Source organism: Rhea americana, unplaced genomic scaffold, assembly GCF_003343005.1.
Source record: "Rhea americana isolate MKP2758 unplaced genomic scaffold, rheAme1 scaffold_117, whole genome shotgun sequence".
Classification (NCBI taxonomy): domain Eukaryota; kingdom Metazoa; phylum Chordata; class Aves; order Rheiformes; family Rheidae; genus Rhea; species Rhea americana.
The window spans coordinates 95,223-113,759 of NW_028185228.1; the positions used below are offsets into that span (position 1 = coordinate 95,223).

The window sequence follows — 18,537 nt, forward strand, 5'->3', positions numbered from 1 at the left end:
CCGCGGGCCGAGGCGCCCCAACGGCCGTCCGCGTCCTGGCCGCTTCGCGGGCTGAGGTGCCCCAACGGTCGCCCTGCCCTGGCCCCGCCGCGGGCTGAGAAGCCCCATGGCCGCCCGTGCCCTGGCCCCGCGGCGGGAAGGCGGGGGAAGAGCTGCTCCCTCGCGCGAGCGGGAGTCGCGGCCGGCGGGAGTTAATGATTAAGTCCCCCGCAGATCCGCTGCGAGCCGGCTCCTCTGAACCTGCCGGAACTCTTGACTATGCCCCGTCCCCTCCCGGCCAGGCGGGACCGGCTCCCCGAGGCGCGAGGAGGCAGGCAGGGGGCGGGAGACCTCCCCGCTGCCRCCTGACAGCGCCCTCCAGGCCCGCACCCCCGGCGCAGCCCCTCCGCGGGCGCGGGGGCAGCGGCGGCGAGGAGGGAGTGGCGCCGGGCGGCCGCCTCTCCCCACACGGGAGCCATGCCGCCCGCCTGGAGGGCGCCGTAGGGCACACCCGTCCCTCGCCGCCGCCTCGCCTCGCCTCTCCTCCCCTCACTCCGCTGCCGCCCGGGCGGCACCGTCTCCCGCCGAGGACCGCGGCTCTGCACGAGCGGGTCGCGCTGCCCATGCCCGCACTGGCGCCCCCCGTGCCCTGAAGCCGTCCTGTCCTGTCCCGTCCCGTCGCGCCGCGTCGCCTGCCACCGCCCATGGGCGCCGCCTGCGCCGCGGCGGCGCAGGGCAGGAGCCGGTGAGGAGCATGGCCGAGGGAGCCGAGAGAGAGGACGCCTTCCTGCAGCTGCCGGCCGCGCAGGGCGTCTCCCCCGCCGCGCAGGAGGACTGCTACGCCGACCTGCTGGGCAGGGACTTGCTGCCCTGCGCCGAGCAGGGGCTGTGCGCCGCGGCCGGCGCCCAGAGGGGTCTCCAGGAGCCGGCGCTGCCCGCCGGCATCAAGTCAGGTAAGGGGTCCCGGCGGCGGCCGCTCGTGCCCCCTCCAGCCAGGACGCGGCTGGCGGGGCGGCGGCGCCGGGAACTCCGGCGGCCGCTGCTGTCGCGGGGAGGCCGCGCCCGGAGGCAGCGGCGGACAAGGCGCCGGTTCAACGGGCGCGGCGGCGCCGCGAGGGCGCCGGGACGAGCCGCCGTGCCGTGCTGACGCGCCTGGGTTTCTCTTCTTTTCCCTCCCTCACGCCCAGAAATACGTTTTAACAGCGAAGTCCTCTCCTCGGAGGAGGCGGAGGAGGAGGATGCAGACACTGCCGACGGCCAACTGAAAGCCGCCGCCAAGAGCCTGTCTCCGAAGAAGAGCATCACGCAGATCATGAAGGACAAGAAGAAGCAGACGCAGCTCACCCTGCAATGGTAGGGCTGCTGCCGCCGCCGCCGCGGCCCCGGCGCAGCGGGGACCCTGCCCGCCGCGCCAGCGGTGCGCCTCCCGAGGCGCCGCTCGCGCCGAGAGGRACGGCTGCCTAACAGCTGAGAGGACGAGAAAAAACACCTCTCCGCTRGTTCCTTTAGAAATATTTGTCGCTTTTTTTTTTAATAAGTTAGTAAGTCTCAACTAAAAATAAGGTCCCTCAAATTTCAATGTTTTTTTTTTGAGCTTTATTAACAGAGGTTTATCAGTTAACGCAGATGTTAGGAAGTGACGGTCCTCACAATACGTGGCCATCTGTAAGAGCTCAAACTTATTCCAGCATAAAGTCACTAAGTATCAGTTCCTGAACATATAGTGCATGTGCCTAATATAGAATGAAAATGAACTTAATAGGTCTTCCTGATTACACAGGAATACAATGGTAATTGATGTATATTAGCAGTTAACTGAAAATCTTGCAAAATGTTGAAGCATTGCTTAAGAATTAAATTTATAAATTAATGTTTTTAATTCTCCTTTAAGGCTGTAACCCCTCATATTTCATGGTCTTATAAATGTATTTTTACATTACATTCTGCCATCGGTAGAACTCCCAAACTTCATTTTATCTAGGCAAAAATTAAACCAAGTRTGAGGTCAAATTTTGCAGACATTAGTTGGTAAAGATCCCTATTAAAGCATTCTTGAAATTAGGTACCTGTACTATTGAACCAAATGGGAACTTCGTTAGAAAATGTAGACTGTAAATATATATTTTTACTTCTAACTGAAAATCAAGAGTACTCCAAATTTCCCATTTTTCCCAGTCTAGTTTACACCTGATTTCTTAGAGCAGAGAGTAAATTCTAAGGAGCTGAATCTAAGTAGTCAGTGCAAAATTATTCCAAATACTATTTTATTCCCTTAAATGTTAATGTATTTTAAGAAATAAATTTGTTACACAGCATTCCAGCAGTATCAAATAATGGAAACTGATAAAGAAAAGAAACAGGGCAAGAATGAAATACCCAGCTGTTACCAGGAATTCAGTTCAAGTGAGGGTAACTAGATTTTACTTCAACTTCAGAAATATCATTTTAATGACCATCAGTAGGCACTTGTAAAATGTTTAGGAAGCTGTATACAAAATGCATCCCCTTCAAAAGATGCCAGTTCTTTGATTCCCAAAATTATTTGGTCAAGAAACAGCTTCAGGTCCAGTTTGAAAATTAAAAAGCAAAAGTAAGAAGAAAAGAGAGATTAGCACAGGTGTTAAAGATACAGTGGAACAGAAGATGTAAGTCCTCAGCTCTGTTCAACCAACAGACTTGAATTCAAGTCGTTCATAGTCTAGTTAATGGTCTTTTCAGTGCCAGGCTAACTCTTAGACAGTGATTGTTTAATTATAAAAAGCAAAAACATCCACAAATTTTAAAAGACAGATTAAGAAGAGGTACCCGGCTCAATTTTTTCCATATTTTGCAACTATCCTAACCACCAAGTGTGGAGTCAGTATCTCTCTAGTGACTGTCTTGTTTAGTAGGAACTCATCTGTGTGCTGTCGTGGAAATCTTAGTAAAACGAAGACGAAGAYGGGGCAGTTCAAAACAGCAGAAGGAAACTAAATTGGGGAGACATACTATGTTGCTTCTTACTCTGGCAGACTCTTTTTCTATGCAGGCTGGAAGAAAACTACATTGTTTGTGAAGGAGTTTGTTTACCAAGATGCATCCTTTATGCACATTATTTAGACTTCTGCAGAAAAGAGAAGCTAGAACCTGCCTGTGCTGCAACTTTTGGGAAGGTAAAGAGTAAATGTCTGTATCATTTGTTAGACTAATTCTTAGATAATATCACATTCTAGTACTCCTGTGTCATAATGCCTCTCAAAATCACATTTTCTGTTGCTAATCTGCATGGAATCAAAGCAAACTATACACTTTTACATATCAAGGGATTTCATGATGACAACCTTAGGAGAATGAAACTGAAATTTCCTTTGATTTTCAGTGTGATATAACAAAAAGGCATTATCTGCCAGAGCTTTTATTTTACAGTGACATTCGTAGGGTTCTTTCCCCCAAACCAGATCTGACGTAGAGGCACTTTTAATTAAGCTAAAGGCTGTGTGTAAAGTGAGAAGTGACACAATGAGCAATACAAGAAGGGGAATAAAAATTAATAACACAAAGAGCTCTTGAATGAAAAAATGTTGATTCATCCTCTTTTCTATCCTCCTCGACAATTAATCCTGAAATCATTTAATAAAAGTGAGATGTGAACTCTCCAAATTAAATCCTGAGTAGTTAGTGAAACAGGAAACCAAAAATGCTTTGAGGATCATCTTTTCTTAAACACTGCTGATCTCTTCAATGTTCATAGATAGCAAAATGCATTAATTTAATTAAATAATAATAATGGAATTAAAATCCAGTTCAGAAAATGTTCACTTACTAATTTTTTCCTCATGAACTGGATATACTGGAAGAGTGTGTGTCTAATTTTCACAAACAGTTTAAGAAAGTATAAAGAACACAACACTTTTCAATTTAAACAATGCATTGATTGTGGTTTATCTGTTAGATGTGTCTGTTAGATCTGCCTCTGTTACTGAATCAGTTTTTTATTTCATAAACTTTTTGCATTAAGCAGCATTTTTACAGGAAGGCTAGGATGATTTTAGGGCACTAGCCTCTACCTCATTAACAAACTATTTTGCTTGACTTGGATTAAATCTCATAATATTAATTCTGAATATGTAAAATAAGGTTAACAGAAACTTTTGTAGGGTTTCCACTTGCATAAATACATTAAAGACTGTGCAACACTTTGATAGCAGAGGACACAGAAATACCCGTGAGGTGCATATCTGCTTGTCTTAACCTTCAGATCACATTTTCAAATAAAAAATCAATTCATTTTTAGTTGATTGACCTTGAAAATGAAATAGCTAGAGGCAATATCTTTTCCTGATTTTCTTTATAACTCTGAGCAACAGATACAGTTGTGCTTTGGGGGCTTATATTTGGCAGCATCCTGCTGAAGACAAGTAGAATTTGTGTTAGAAGAGAAAATGAAAAGGGAGCATAAGCTTTATTTTAAAAGTGGGAAGACYGGAGGTACAAAATCAACAGGGATAGAAGTACCCAATTGTTTATGTTGTCACCTATATATCAAAAATATTTATTCATGAATTACATTAGGCCATATATTTACATATTTATATTTATATATTTACATTTTTTCCATGAAAAGATGCCTAAGGAAATATAATCGTTCTTAGAAATTAATACAGTTATTTTCTCTTCAGACCATTCGTCAGAAATTCCCTCTCCTTACCACAAGGCGGCTTGGAACAAGAGGTCATTCAAAGTAAGGCACAATTATCTATACATCCCTTTACCAAAAATGTTCTAGAAGTTGCATGTGTTTCAATGTCTGTAATAAAATACATGAATTGACAGGAGGATTTATTCAGGTAGCAAGATATTTGTGGTATCTTTTATATACATGATGAAACTGATACAGAATTTGAATTTGAAAACATTACTACAGGTATATTTTCTAAAATTAAACTGATTAAATTCGTCATTACAGAGTCATGAACTTGTTGGAATATATTTATACACACATATAACATTTAGTCATTTATTTGTTGCAACTGTTAGTCTTTCTATACATAATGTACAATTTAGCTATGGTTTTAGTTGCCTTTTTGCAAATCTGTCAACTTTCCTTTTGTTCTCCCCATAACAATATGGATTTCTTTTGGCTTACTTTTTTTAGGCCATCCTAGTTTTACTGAAGAATATATTGGAGATTTTAGATTAGCTTTTGTTAGGGTTTAAATGAAGCTGGGAAAAAATTTCAATTCAATTTTTACAAAGATATTCTGTTTCTGGACTGCAATTCAAGTACATTTTTTAATAATAATTAATAAAAATCCAAGGGACATAAAGTCTACATACAACAATTTTCTTTTTTTTAATCAAATGTCATTTTTTTTCATAGTTTCTGAAACAATCTTACAAATTCATAATTTACAGTTTTTCAGGAGAAACAAATAGACATAACCTATATTATATAGAAGAAAACTGGAACTGAAATTAATTTTTCCTTCTGMAGATGACCTACAGATATTGAAAATAAGGCTTTGGAGCAGAGTTACTATTAGAAAGGAGCTTTGAGTAATTAAACATCTTTTCGGGGGTAAAGAGGGATTTCATGCATTACTGCTGTGGTGAAGTTCAGCTGTGGTTATAGGTACAAGCTTATGTAGTCTTAACCAGCTTTGTAGCTGGACATTTTCTGCTGGTGTTGTGTTTAGGTTTTAAGGAGATCTGGCATTCACAGTATGTACAGGAATAAATGATAACTTACTAATTCACTAGTGTCTCAGTTAAGTCTTATTCAGGTTCATAACTGAATGTATTTGGAGAACCACTTTCAGGTTATAATGAATGAGAGAATAYAAGAAGAAAATTCCCCTGAATGCTYCTTATACATTTGATCTGATTTGTCTAATAAATTGATAAGCAAGACCCAAACAGGATCCAAACTTCCAAGATGTATCATGTATGTGAATAATTTAAAGCACAGTAAATCAACATAAATTAAAAGAGTATGTTTCAAATCTAATAAACATGGGAATGTAGCCAGAAAATTAATCAGATCAAGACCTGTGTCACTATATGCCCTTTTTCCCTAAGACATTTAACAGTATTAGCACAGAAATACTTCGTGTCCATCATTTCCTCAGCAGATCCTACAGCTCTACTGATCTTGGTAGTATTAATGTCTCATGTTTTCATATGACAATTTCTGAAGAATTTCTTCAAAGAGATGAGGCATCTGCAGGTTTTGTTTGAACATCTGGCATTTGTTTCTCTTTTTTYCACCAGACTTATCCACAGAGATTTTTCCTCTCTGACACACATTTCCACTAAGGTACATTTACATTGTTCTGGCTGTGCAAAAGAGGACCTCACAAGAGGCATGAGTGACAATAACTTCAGTTTAGAGATTCTATGCAGCAGCAGATAGACATAGAGAAGTGGCAGTATAAATAGTAATTAGGATCTCCAATGTTTTGTGGATCATATTCTCCTCAGAACCGTATACTCACTTAGGACTACACTCACTTCTGTCTTCATCACATAGCAGTTAATCACACAAGTATCGTTTACAGAAGTATTTCCATTAAATGAATGAGCAAATTAATGAACTGTTCACCAGTTTCAGTAAATGACTGGTTATACTCTGCCCTTGAGTCAGTATAGACTCTGAATGTAAAATGATTCTGTCTYGAATGAAGCTGTGTTACTGTGATTGTTAAAAGACGCTAGCATTTAAATTCTATATTTAAAGCATGGTAGTGCACTGACATTGTCTTATTTCTGTTATTGCTGTCATTATTTGGATAATAATAGTGGGAGCAGTAATTGTCCTAACAACTATTCCTGACAGTGATGCTTTGTATTATGGTGTTACCTGGGAGCTCTAATCATTGTCCAGGGCTTTACTAAGTTAGATGCTGCAAAAGCATGAAACAAAAAGAGAATTCTTCTCCAAAGGAATCATCGTTATTACACTGAAAAAGAAAAAAGGCTAATTTCCCAAGAGTAAAGTACTTTGTTGCCTACTACATTTGTTATACATAGCAATGCATTGACAGAGCATGGGCATGATCAGAAGGGAAAGGACGTCAGTTCCCTGAAGTTATTCTTCAACCCTGAAACTAGAAAGTTTCAACTAGAACAAGCTGAAACCCTGAAACACTGAACCAGGCCCTTTCCAGCATTCTCATGAGCATGGATTGGTTTGAAAGAGAATAATTAGGGTGTAGGTCTAAGCTGTGAGATATGTAAATTTTAATTCCTCTTCTGAGCAGTGTTTCTCATCTCAGGTTCTGGGCAAAGAAGGGACTTAAAAATGTGTCTTGTAAATCCTAGAACTTTGATCCTCAGAGTCAGAGTCTCTGTATGCTTGTATCCAATAAATCATTTATACTAAAATTGTTGTCAATGCTAAAACATTTCTTTAAAACTATCCTTCCCCTTGGAGGAGAAGGTACAACACAGAATTTTGTTAAATAAACAATATTCACTCATGTCTGATGCCTGTGCTAATCACTCCAGATTGCTGAAAGGTAGAAGAGGTTTTCCTTATCCGTGTTCATGGGAGAAGGCCCAGCACCATAAATACTGCAAACTCCTCTATTAAATTAGTATTTCATAAGCACCAGCTGTCTTTGGAACAGGTTTTGGATTTACCTTTTTGCATAGGTAATGTTGTACATACTACAGCAACAACTAGAATTTGGTTACAGTCTTCATGGTCCATGAATTACCTGAAACAATAATTTGGGAAAGTGTGCTTACTACTCAGACCATACACAAAGAAGGCTGTTTGAGCTCAAGTTACAATTTAATTTCTTTGTAGACTTTGATCAATGCTAAATCTTAGCTTTTATCCATCATGTCTGAAAACTATTATCTTATTTATTAGGAGTGATTTAGTGGGTTAATAAAACTGATATGGCAGCTGGCCCTGCGATAACAAGTTATTGCAAGTCCCTGAACAGCTTAAGCCTATCATTTCCTTATCAGCTATCATTTGTGTCAGTGTATGCTAAAATCAGGACTACTACTTGCATAGGAACATATGTTACAACAAACTGCTGAAATTTAAAGAGGAAAGCAGTTCAATTTGTTTCTTTTGAAGGTTTGTTAGGAAAATTGAGAATAAGTTCCTTTTCATGACTGATTTCATTTTATAAATTGTGATAGAAATACAACTTGAAAAATACATATATTCTGTACATGTACGTACATATATGCATACAAAGAGACAGAAAGAGGATACTTGAAATTGTGGATTAAAGATGTTATCAGTGTGTCTGGGATGGGTATATTACTTACAGCAGGGAATCCAAAGCAAGCTGTTCAGATAATTCAGGTTATAATAGAATAAAAATCTTTATGTGTTATTACTCTATAAAAGTATGCCAGATAGAGCTTGAAAAGTACAGATTATGATTTTTTTATTGGTTCTGTGTCGTGACTGGAAAGCTGATTTTTTTGGTACTGTAAGTTCAACTACACAAATCACTAAATGAAATTAGACCTTTATGGCAAACTGAAAAGGTACTGAAAATATCTCTTCCTTACATAACAAAGTGTAACGATGTTAAAATCTGATATCTTGGGACATTCCAGAGCAGGAACAAATATTTTGCCTGCCACTGGAAGACTGAGAATCCAAGTCATACAACAGTTCTATTTCTAGCCCAAATACGGTGATACTGAGTATCACCTCAGATACTGAAAAACCCAGATATTGAATTGTAACCTTGTGGAGAGGTGTTGCTTTTCCTTGGCCTCTAGCATACTCCAACTTTATCAGTAGAGAATTTCAAATTTGTGGTCAAAGTGGGAAATTTTACTTTTGAAATTTAAAAAATGGCATGTGATTGAAACAGATGTGGGAGATTGGAATGAGACATAGGCAACTACTTGCTTGCATGGGCAATGAGAAATATAGCACTGTGCATATAACATTTTTAAAGAAGGAATCATAGCTCTGCCTTGTGTTTTATCCAGTTCAATGCACAGTAAATGTTGCTTTTTCAGAGAATTGATGCATGTATATTTCCAATACTTCTTATGTCACATCTAAAATAACTTAATTGTGGTGAAAAAAAAAACGTTCATGCCTTTAGCATTTATGTCTGAAGTCTGTCTAATATTAGGAAATTTCAGATCCGGGTGTTTGGTCCAAGTCCACCTGCTTAATGCTTGCTAAACCAAAAGTAATGAGTGAAAACCTTCATGACTTTAATTCATAACACAGGTGACACACTGCTGTATATGAAATGGAGAACAACTGCTTAGCATTGTGACATTTAATGAAAGGTCACATTTGCATCCTAAGCCACCTTGAAGTATCACTTTGATTTGATCAATCAGCTTTGACTTTATTGGATAGAAGGGGAGCTGTCATGAGCAGATGGCCCTACTTCTGAGTGTTAACAGATATTTAAAACTGGCCTACTCAGGTATACCTCACCACATCAGAATCTCTTAGAAAAATGTACTTTTGACAAATAACTGATATTAAAGAAATAGGTGAGAAACTTTTGGCCCTTCTAAGGGTCACCAGGTACCACTCTAGACTCACAAGTTTCAGGCAAGCTATAATAGCAGTGATACATTTAACAGCAGCCACTTTCTATCACATATTCTTAGCTGTAAAATCCTGAATGCACACAACAGATTACCCAGAAGTAGAAGGACTACATCGACTGAAATTTTCAAAGCTATCAGGGCAAAGTAAACATTATCACCCTAACAAAAATTTTCTTGGATATCATTAGTATCTAATGCCTTTAGTCAGTTTTTGAAATATAAAGCATTTGAGCTTTTTGTTCTTATTTATGTTAATCCTATACAAGAACAAACAGTAAACTTGTTATTTTTTTGTTAAAATGGGCATCACTGGAAACAATAGAGGTGAGCTGAGATTATTTCATCCTGTGTTCTGTGAACTGTTTGCTGGAGGCTTTGTATCTTAAGGATGCACATTTCTTTAAGCTTTTGAGTAGTTTCAATGAAGTCAGTGCAGTGACTCAACTTTAAGTATGTACTTGTGGCGCTAGATTAAGGTTCATATTGTGTGTCAGTCCACTGTATGTTTAGCACATCTGAAGGCATAAGTGTTTCGTTTTTACCCTTGTCTATTTTACTTCATTGATGATTCTCTTGGTGGTARCTGATTCAACAATGAACTTCATTACATTGTCAATGTCTATGGCTTTTAATGCACTGTCATTGCTTAGGTCTGTTGTGCTGAGGAAAAGAGTTAATTTATTTTTCAAAAGTAGTTCTTTGTGACATTTCTATGAGCCAATAAAATAAGAATCTGTTATGCTGGCTATAATTTTGATTAGTTTCAGAGCACGTGGTTTTCTTCCTTTTCTTCTTAGGCTGATTTTTAAGCTTTCCTTAAAAATGATTTTACATAATAAAAAACATAATATCCTCTTAACCAGTATGAGGAAGTTGGATCACTTAATTGTTTTTAGGTACCTGACCCATGTGAAATCAATGCCTACAAGAGTCAGTGTGGTCTCAAACTGGGTTAAGCCTCAATGAGACACCACAGAAAAGAAAGGAAAATGTCCAGGGGTATGTGGTGTAAACCTTTCCTGGGACGTGATTTTGTAATTAAACAACTAGTTTGGACCTAAMGGAATTTCTTCATCAAGATGCCTCTCCCTCTAGCTGTATTTTCCTTTAATACATTAAAAGTTTGGTGCTGAAGAGATTAATATGGAAAGTTAGTAAAGTAGGTTATAACTCTGTGATTTTTGTCACCAAAAGGCACCATATAACTCTATATTTTATAATCAAGAAGATGATATAGATATAAGTGGCTTTTATTGATGGGTTGCTTTTAAAATCTGTTACTACATTTATTGTTTTTATCTAAATTATACAGTCAGGGATCTCAGCATAACTGATCTTTCTGGCAAACTGAATGACTCCACTGCATTCAAACTGTTATCTGTATGTTAGACCTGATTTACATGTCATATGCTTGAACTAGAAGTCTTACTTTAAAGCAGTTCAGTTAAATCAATTACCATGGTATTTTCGAGCTGACTTCAGTCTAGACAAAATCATCCTTAATGCATTGTCTATAGTATTAATAATTCAATTTGATTTAACTCAGTTTTTTAATCTATTTACTTGAATTTTTAAGACAAGGCCTATCGCCTTTGACAGATGAACTCAAACAAACTTTGCGCTGACCAGTCAAGAAATAGCTGCCGCCAGCTTGCTGTCCTGGGCTACTTCAGAAGGTCACTGCTTTTGTAGCAAAGTCAGTGGAAAGCAGTGGTTACACAGCCAGGTTCCTTAGCACTGCCTGTATTTATTAGTGTCTTAGGTTAAGATGCTGTGCTCAGCATTGCAGAKGCTGAGCCACTGGCACATGTTTCCTTCTTCCAGTTCTGTTTTGAGGGAATAAACTACAGGAGAGCAGCAAGGGAGACAACTGAGGCTTAAGCAGCTAAATAATTCAGCAGAGCCGGTCAGCCTACAACCTAAGAGAAGAATGAATGAATGACATGTTAGCACTGCTAGTCATAGGAGGCTGAAGATAAGTGCTGTGGAGTTATTTTCAACTAAATGGTCCTTTATGGGACTATCTAGATACAACAGTGGTAAGCCTGAAAAARTAAACGTAGATGGATGAATCCAGCACCTTTTCTACAAGCTGAAAGGAAAATGAAAGAGAATGCACATTAGAGAAAAGTTTCAATATGAGTCTGGAAGATCTGATATTCCAGCTATATTCTTGTAAGAGAGAAATTGTTGTAAATTTAAGGAAGATGCTAGCCATGAATTTTGGATCAAATCAGTGACAATATTGTTTTCTATGAGACCAGAATTTATTCCAACTCAATGAAAGGAATTAGTAGATACTGTTAAGAAAAATTTTCATAAGGCATTGAAAATCAACTTGGCAAATTGTTTTATTTACTTGATATTTCATCCAAAAATATAAATAATCCTCTTCTTTTTCACAGATATCACTATTATGGAATTGGGATTAAAGAAAGTAGTGCATACTACCACTCCGTGTATTCTGGAAAAGGCTTAACAAGGTACAGTAACATAACTTCTGAGACTTAACCTCTGCTAATGCTTCAGAAAGATGATCTGTGATTATCTAATCTTAACCTTCCCTGAGAAAGGTATTTGTAGGACACTAATTGTTTTTGATACCAGAACTAGTATTGCTGCAGATCTCAACATAYGTTATTCCCAGATCAGGCAGCAGTTTTTTTCCCTAAGGACCCGTGTTTTGTTTTAATGCATGATCTAGATGTTTGGCTAATATCTTCCAGTATGGCTTCACTGCGATCAGCGTAGAGCTGCATCAGTTTACACTAGCTGAGGATTTGTTCAAGTGTATGGCAAAAAGCTCAATTTTCAGAACACTTGTCTCATTTTGATTGCATGTGCGTCACCCTCTGAGTGCTTTCCCTAGGACAGCTTCCCATTATGAAACATCTGGAGAATGGTGTGAAGCTGGCACCTGTGGGCAAGAGGGAGGGGTCAATGTAGATTAATATTTACTGGTCCTTTGACTGGCTAATATCTGTTTAAACCTAACCCAGGAAGCTCTAATTATATTTATTTAAGGGACAGCTAGCAGGATCAATACGTTACGATAGCTGCCTGTTGGTTTACCAAAGATTAATAGTTCGTAGAACAAATGTCTCTGTTCACATATGGCTTGAATGACGGCTTTTATTGTCTATGGCAGTATACTTATATAAGTGGGAACTCTGAGAAAGGAAAGGAATAAATGAGTTTATGATCACACACAGAAAATTCAACCACTGGCAGGTTCAGGTTATGTCCATACAATAGGGCAAGTGTAAAAACTGAGCATAATGTTGGCAGTGATGCTGAAAAAGAGGGATCTTTCCACTGCAAGACTTCAGGTTTAATAGAGCTGAATATGCCATTTCCTTATCCAATATTTATCCAGAGCTGTGGAGGTGTTGGTGGTACACAGCTATATGAGATTATTTCATAGTACAGAATTATCTTAAACAAATTGCTCATTTAATTGACCAAAAGACAATTAGCTTCACAAAAGGGRATACAATAATTCTTAGTCTTCAGCTTTATCTCAGCCAGTACCATTTTATTCAGAACTCTATCCTTGTACACTCTAGCAATGATAAGTGCAGATATACTAGAAGGTCTGCAAAATTCCCCAGGGCTGGATTTCCAAGGATATATGGTCACATGAAGATGTACAAAGATACCCTCTGAGATTTTCAGGCATAGTCATATTGCTGACAATCATTAAGTCATAGCAATGAGATATTTGGGCACTTTTGAAAATCCCACATGATGTATTTAAACATCCTTAGGCAACTGCTGCCAAATCCACCAGGGGACTCCTATCTGGCAGTACCTAACTTTTAGGTGGTTTGTTTATGACAGAAATTTGTAGCTCAATATTAGGCATCATTACAATGAATGAGAAGTAAGTGCTTTAAAATGAGATCCAGACAAATCAGAAAATCGAGCAGGTGAAGGACCATCTCAGGTGCATCAGTAGCAGTCTGACAATCTACAATGGCAATCTGATGCTGAGGCACCTAAACCAGTTTAGTCCACACCAGACATGACAGCACAGCTTAGTATGAGTTACAGAGCCCATATGGGAAACATGGTGTGAGTTCTGGGCTGCCATAGTTTCTACTGCTGGTTTCTGATGTAGCTTTTATAAATGCGCTGCTATTATTTCTGTGACCTTAACTAAACCTAAAAAGAAATATGAGAAGAGGGACTAAATGGTCAGCTTATGAATTGTTTGGTTTTGCCAATTATGAACCTTATTTTGGTATTAAGCTTCATGCTCTCATGCTCTCATTTAGGAGGTGCTGAATTTTCACGTTCCAGTGTTCAAATTACCTCCTTGGTAATTGCTTTAGAGCAGAAGCTCAATTGCTGACTTCACATAGTCTTATCCCTTACCATGCTTGTATATAACTATGCAAAGAGAATGACTTAGTAGCATGGGGTTAAGATCCAGCTCCTGGGGAAGAAAAGTGTTTAGCAGTGTAGAAATTCAAGCTTGAGACTTCTGTGTGAGTGTCACAGTTGTTGGCTACTGAATATAATGAAATATCTGAAAATCTCCCCTTTGTCTGATATATGATCTAGTAAGCGGGCTGTAAAAATGGTTTCTGGACCAAGCCTGGGGCAGAAATAGGCAGGAAAAATGAATGGTTTGATAATGGTTTCAGATCACATCATGCTCACCGGCACAAATAATATCCTCATAGAGAGGTCTTTACCCTATGGCTTGCAAATTAGAGACAACTTGTCAAAAAATGGAAGAGTCAATGGGTCTCAGCCAAGTTGCCTAAGTATATTGCTCTTTCAGTTGCCCTAAGATATCGAATACACCTGAATGTGACTGGCAGATATGATATTGTGACTTTATGGAATGTCAGCTGGAGGGCTGCAGCACTTAGCTGTCRTTAATATATTTAGGAAATTGAGCTGAATACAATAGTCTCAAAATATTGGATGTAGATGCTTGAATTCCTAAATTCCACTGAAAATTTGACCTTACAATTCTTTCTAAATACCTGGCCTTGTGCTGTAGAGGGAGCATATGCTAACACCAAAAATCATTAATATACACAGTATTATGAGAAGTATAACTTTAGCTAATGATTAAGGCTCTGGAAGACCAATGCTAGCACAGACTGCTTGCTGTTTTTCCTGTAAATTAATGTCCTCTTGCCACTCAATCCATGATCCACAAAAAACACACCTAGCTGTGAAGCCAATTAGCTCCACGTTGTAGTCAACTGATTTGTGCCATTTCTCTTGCTCATCTATCAGCAAACAAGGGAAGTCTATACACTAGATCATAACGTAACAAGAACTGTCACTTSCCTGTGTGTGGGGCTCAGGCAGGCAACTGCTCAGCCACTGGGTTTCTTCCTCACCAGCAAAGAATCTCAACAGCATGAAATCACAGTATTACTGCTAATAATTAAAACATTTCCTATTGCCCACAGAATCTTATCACTTGGCAGCCAGCAGAATGGGAAATATCAATAATCAAACAAGCTGTAATTAACTTACACTGTTATCATTTTACTGATCCATATAAAACAATATCCTTAGAGATTCTCTGGTTTATAATTTAAAATAAGTGTTTTCTAGTTTCTACACTGTAGAGCTGCCTTATAATCCAATGACTTCATTGAGGATCTTTTATGTGGATTATTAATATCACAATCAGTACACTTGCAAAACATTTCTGATGGTTAAGGAAACTTTCATCTCAGAGGTGCATTTCACCTGCATCAAAATAATGTTATGGTTAAAGAGAGTGGAAAATCATTATACTTTCTTCATTCTCCTCGAAAGTGGAAATTCTGGATRTATTTTTTTCTATTATGAATTTACTCAGCCATATCTAAAATATTATGGATTTCCTGGTAAAGACCTCATGGACTTGCACCTATGCTACCCTTTTGACATTTATGAAATTACAAAGATCCAAGGAAAAAATTGAAACTGAGTTTTGTACTTTGCTACTTGGTCAATGATCTAAATTCTCATTTTTAGAAGTCATCTTCAGTAGGTTCCCTGATATCCTCAGGCACTTGCAAGCTAATTGAAAAAGTTAAGAAAAAAAAGATTTTTATTATAGTTACATTTGGAGGAGCACATGGTTATTTTTCTGATCTATTTTATAAATATATATGTATGTGTGTATATATGTGTATATAAATTATAATAAGTATAATGATGCATTGTCTAAATGTATATTTTACTGCTATATTATTGTAGTATAATAATATTAGATTATATTATTTGTATATTTTACTTTATATGCTTTATATATAAAAATTAAAAATTCTCTGCTCATGAAAAAATAAACAAATGTATTTATTTTTAAAGATTCTCTGGAAGCAAGTTGAAGAATGAGGTAAGTGCTGTAGTGTGTTTCCTTTCCTTTCTGTCATAATCAAAATAGTATTTGTGATCTGCAGTTTTCTTCATATTCATTTCTTTGAAAATTTCAATAGTAATTTGCATTAAAAACTAGACTGAATTCTTCATGATGAGGAAGAGTARTATTTGCTCCTCTAAATAGTCAAAAGAGCGTAAGGTTAGAAGGCAATTTCTGCGGTCCATTTTCCAGTCCAGTTCCCCATACCTACAGAGCTTTATAAACACCTCTAAATAAAAAGAGCAAGTTCTAGCTTGTTAATTTTTTTTTTTTTTTTGGCATCCATTACTTCTATAGAAGAGGACTTTTAAAGAATCTTATTTCTTTGTTTGGAAGCTGGAAGATGATTTTTAATAAACTTAATTTTATACCTGTTTTCTCTTGTCTAGCATTGTCTTTCTATTTTTTTTTTGCTCTTTTCATGGCATTTTCCTACATGTCTTTTCTTTGCCTTGCTAGATGGAACAAACAACAGCTTTCAGTCACTTCTGAGCACTTTACAACTTTTCACTGTGTTTGCTCCAAATTGAATATCTTTCTAGAACAAAGATCTAACAAAAGTTTTGTAAATGGCATGTCTCAGTTCCTATTGGGAATATCYTATCTGATGGTCCCTTCTCTAGGACTATGCCTTTTTTTTGTATATTCACATCTGTACTCTTGCTCATGTTGGTCTGGTCACCTTAACACTAGAAAATTATGAATTTTTGTACTGCTAGATGGAGGGTTAAAGATTGCTGCTGGGATTGTTTTTTGACATTAGAGTTCAACCATCATGGAGTAGCCTGAAGCCATTGTATTAAACACTCTAATCTTATATAACAAGATAGGCACGTCTAAATTACGTTGCCAGGGAGGAAAGTCCCTGGCACGCAGTAACTGTTGAAGTGTGACCAGTAGTTGTTTGGTTGACTTCTAACTGGCATCAGCCAAAAGCTTGTCAAGACCCATTCTAAATAATAGCATTTCATTTCCTGGGAATGTTTCCTGATGCCATTTAATTTACCCAACTAAATATAGCTTTTGTGATCAGCTGATACACAGCAGGTCTTTCTCCTTCCTTTTCAGTTCCAGATAAGCAATTCCTAGCTGATAGCAGAAATTCTTATTGCTCCTTGGGAGTGCAGCTTTGTGCTATTGATTTTCATCCCCTTTATTACCACTGTCTCAGAACTATCCAGATATTTCTGCATGACCTCTTGGTCTTCCTCTTTACTGATGATTTCATTAACACAGATCAGCCAATGTCATCTATGAAATTCTCAGTAGGACAGACTCAGGTTTGATCTTTGAGAATCTTCACTCCAATCCCTTTTCAACACAGTAGTTTCCTTGTCAACACAACTTGTTATCATTTCAGCTGGAGCCAGTTCCTTAAACATTTTACATTCTTGTACTAATCCCCATTCTCACCAGCATAACTAATCATTTCCCGTGGTGACACCACATCAGGTGTTTTACTGAGGTTCAGATAGATTAAATCCACTGCAATTGCCCTGTCCAGATAATCAGTTGTCTTATCATAAAAAGATAGTGCTGTGCTTTGGGATATCCCCAATATATTCAAAGATTCATGAGCAATATTATAGCATTCGTTCTTTAAGCGTTTGGGGATGGGAAATTTCTAGTTCCCTTGACTTAAGTGAATGCGTGAATGCACACTTTACTTCCATCTCAGATGTGGTATTCCCTTTTATCTGTCTTGTTTCTGCCCCAGCATTCAATATCTGGGTCCTCCTAAAAAAGAGAATCCCAGAGATGTCAATGGAAATAAGTGGGAAAGGATACAGCAATGTGAGGTTTGTATTGCCTAGCTCTGTCTTGTCTGAAATTATTCAGGCAGGTCTTAAAACAAAAACTGGCTTTAATGATCAAAATTGAATTTTAACAATTTTGGTTTATTCAAAGTTTCTACTAAAGTGAAGAGATGATATATCATTATTCACTTGCTTGAACGCATATATAATTAGTTATTCCACAAAGATTTACAATGATTGCATAAGGTGTAATTCTCAGTAGAAACGTAAAGACATTGAAAAGATGTTAAAGCAGTGATTGTCTAAATATACTGAGTAAATGGCATTTGAATGAACACTTATTGAGTGCCAGGGACACTGTTTACTTCTGGTATGTTTTATCACGTTTTTTAGTATTCTCTCTGTAGGGGGAGATAGCAGCAAATTCTTTTATCTAAACCAGTTAGTGCACCATTAGAGTCTGCATGGTTAATTAGGCAGATAATATTAGTGTCATTATCTTAATGTTAAATGGYCATTAGAAACAGATGGCATTAAATTGAAAGGGCAAGAGGTAGTGGGTTAAAATATTAAACCTAGAACTGAGGGACAGTCATATAAGTCCATTAGCAAGCTGAAAAACACTGCAAATGATCTTTTCTTAAACCTCCCGCCACCAACACTGCCTTCTTTTAAATGAACTAATTCCTTTTAATCAGAGCTTTTAATATATTTCATGGGTAATTGCATAATGAAGCCATCCAGATTACTCCTGTTGTTAAGGAAAAAAAAAAAAAAGAAACTCCTGATACTAATAGACAAATGTAAAATTGCAGAAATATTGTCGCAAAGATGTATTAATGTCTCTGAWTTTCTATCATTTCTTTGACTTGGGGCTTTTTATGTATT

The 18,537-nt window shown here is 38.2% G+C and overlaps 1 protein-coding gene across 2 annotated transcripts in view; it reads left to right on the forward strand.

Annotated features, from left to right (window-relative positions):
• The first annotated feature begins 733 nt into the window (after positions 1 to 733).
• RFX6 (regulatory factor X6) overlaps positions 734 to 18,537 on the forward strand; it is a 38,381-nt gene continuing 20,577 nt past the window's right edge. For both annotated transcript variants that reach the window (XM_085318339.1, XM_085318346.1), the window contains exons 1-6: positions 734 to 932; positions 1,167 to 1,332; positions 3,008 to 3,131; positions 4,638 to 4,699; positions 11,919 to 11,996; positions 15,841 to 15,868. In XM_085318339.1, coding sequence (XP_085174465.1) covers positions 734 to 932; positions 1,167 to 1,332; positions 3,008 to 3,131; positions 4,638 to 4,699; positions 11,919 to 11,996; positions 15,841 to 15,868 — 657 coding nt within the window. The remainder of the gene's footprint in view (positions 933 to 1,166; positions 1,333 to 3,007; positions 3,132 to 4,637; positions 4,700 to 11,918; positions 11,997 to 15,840; positions 15,869 to 18,537) is intronic.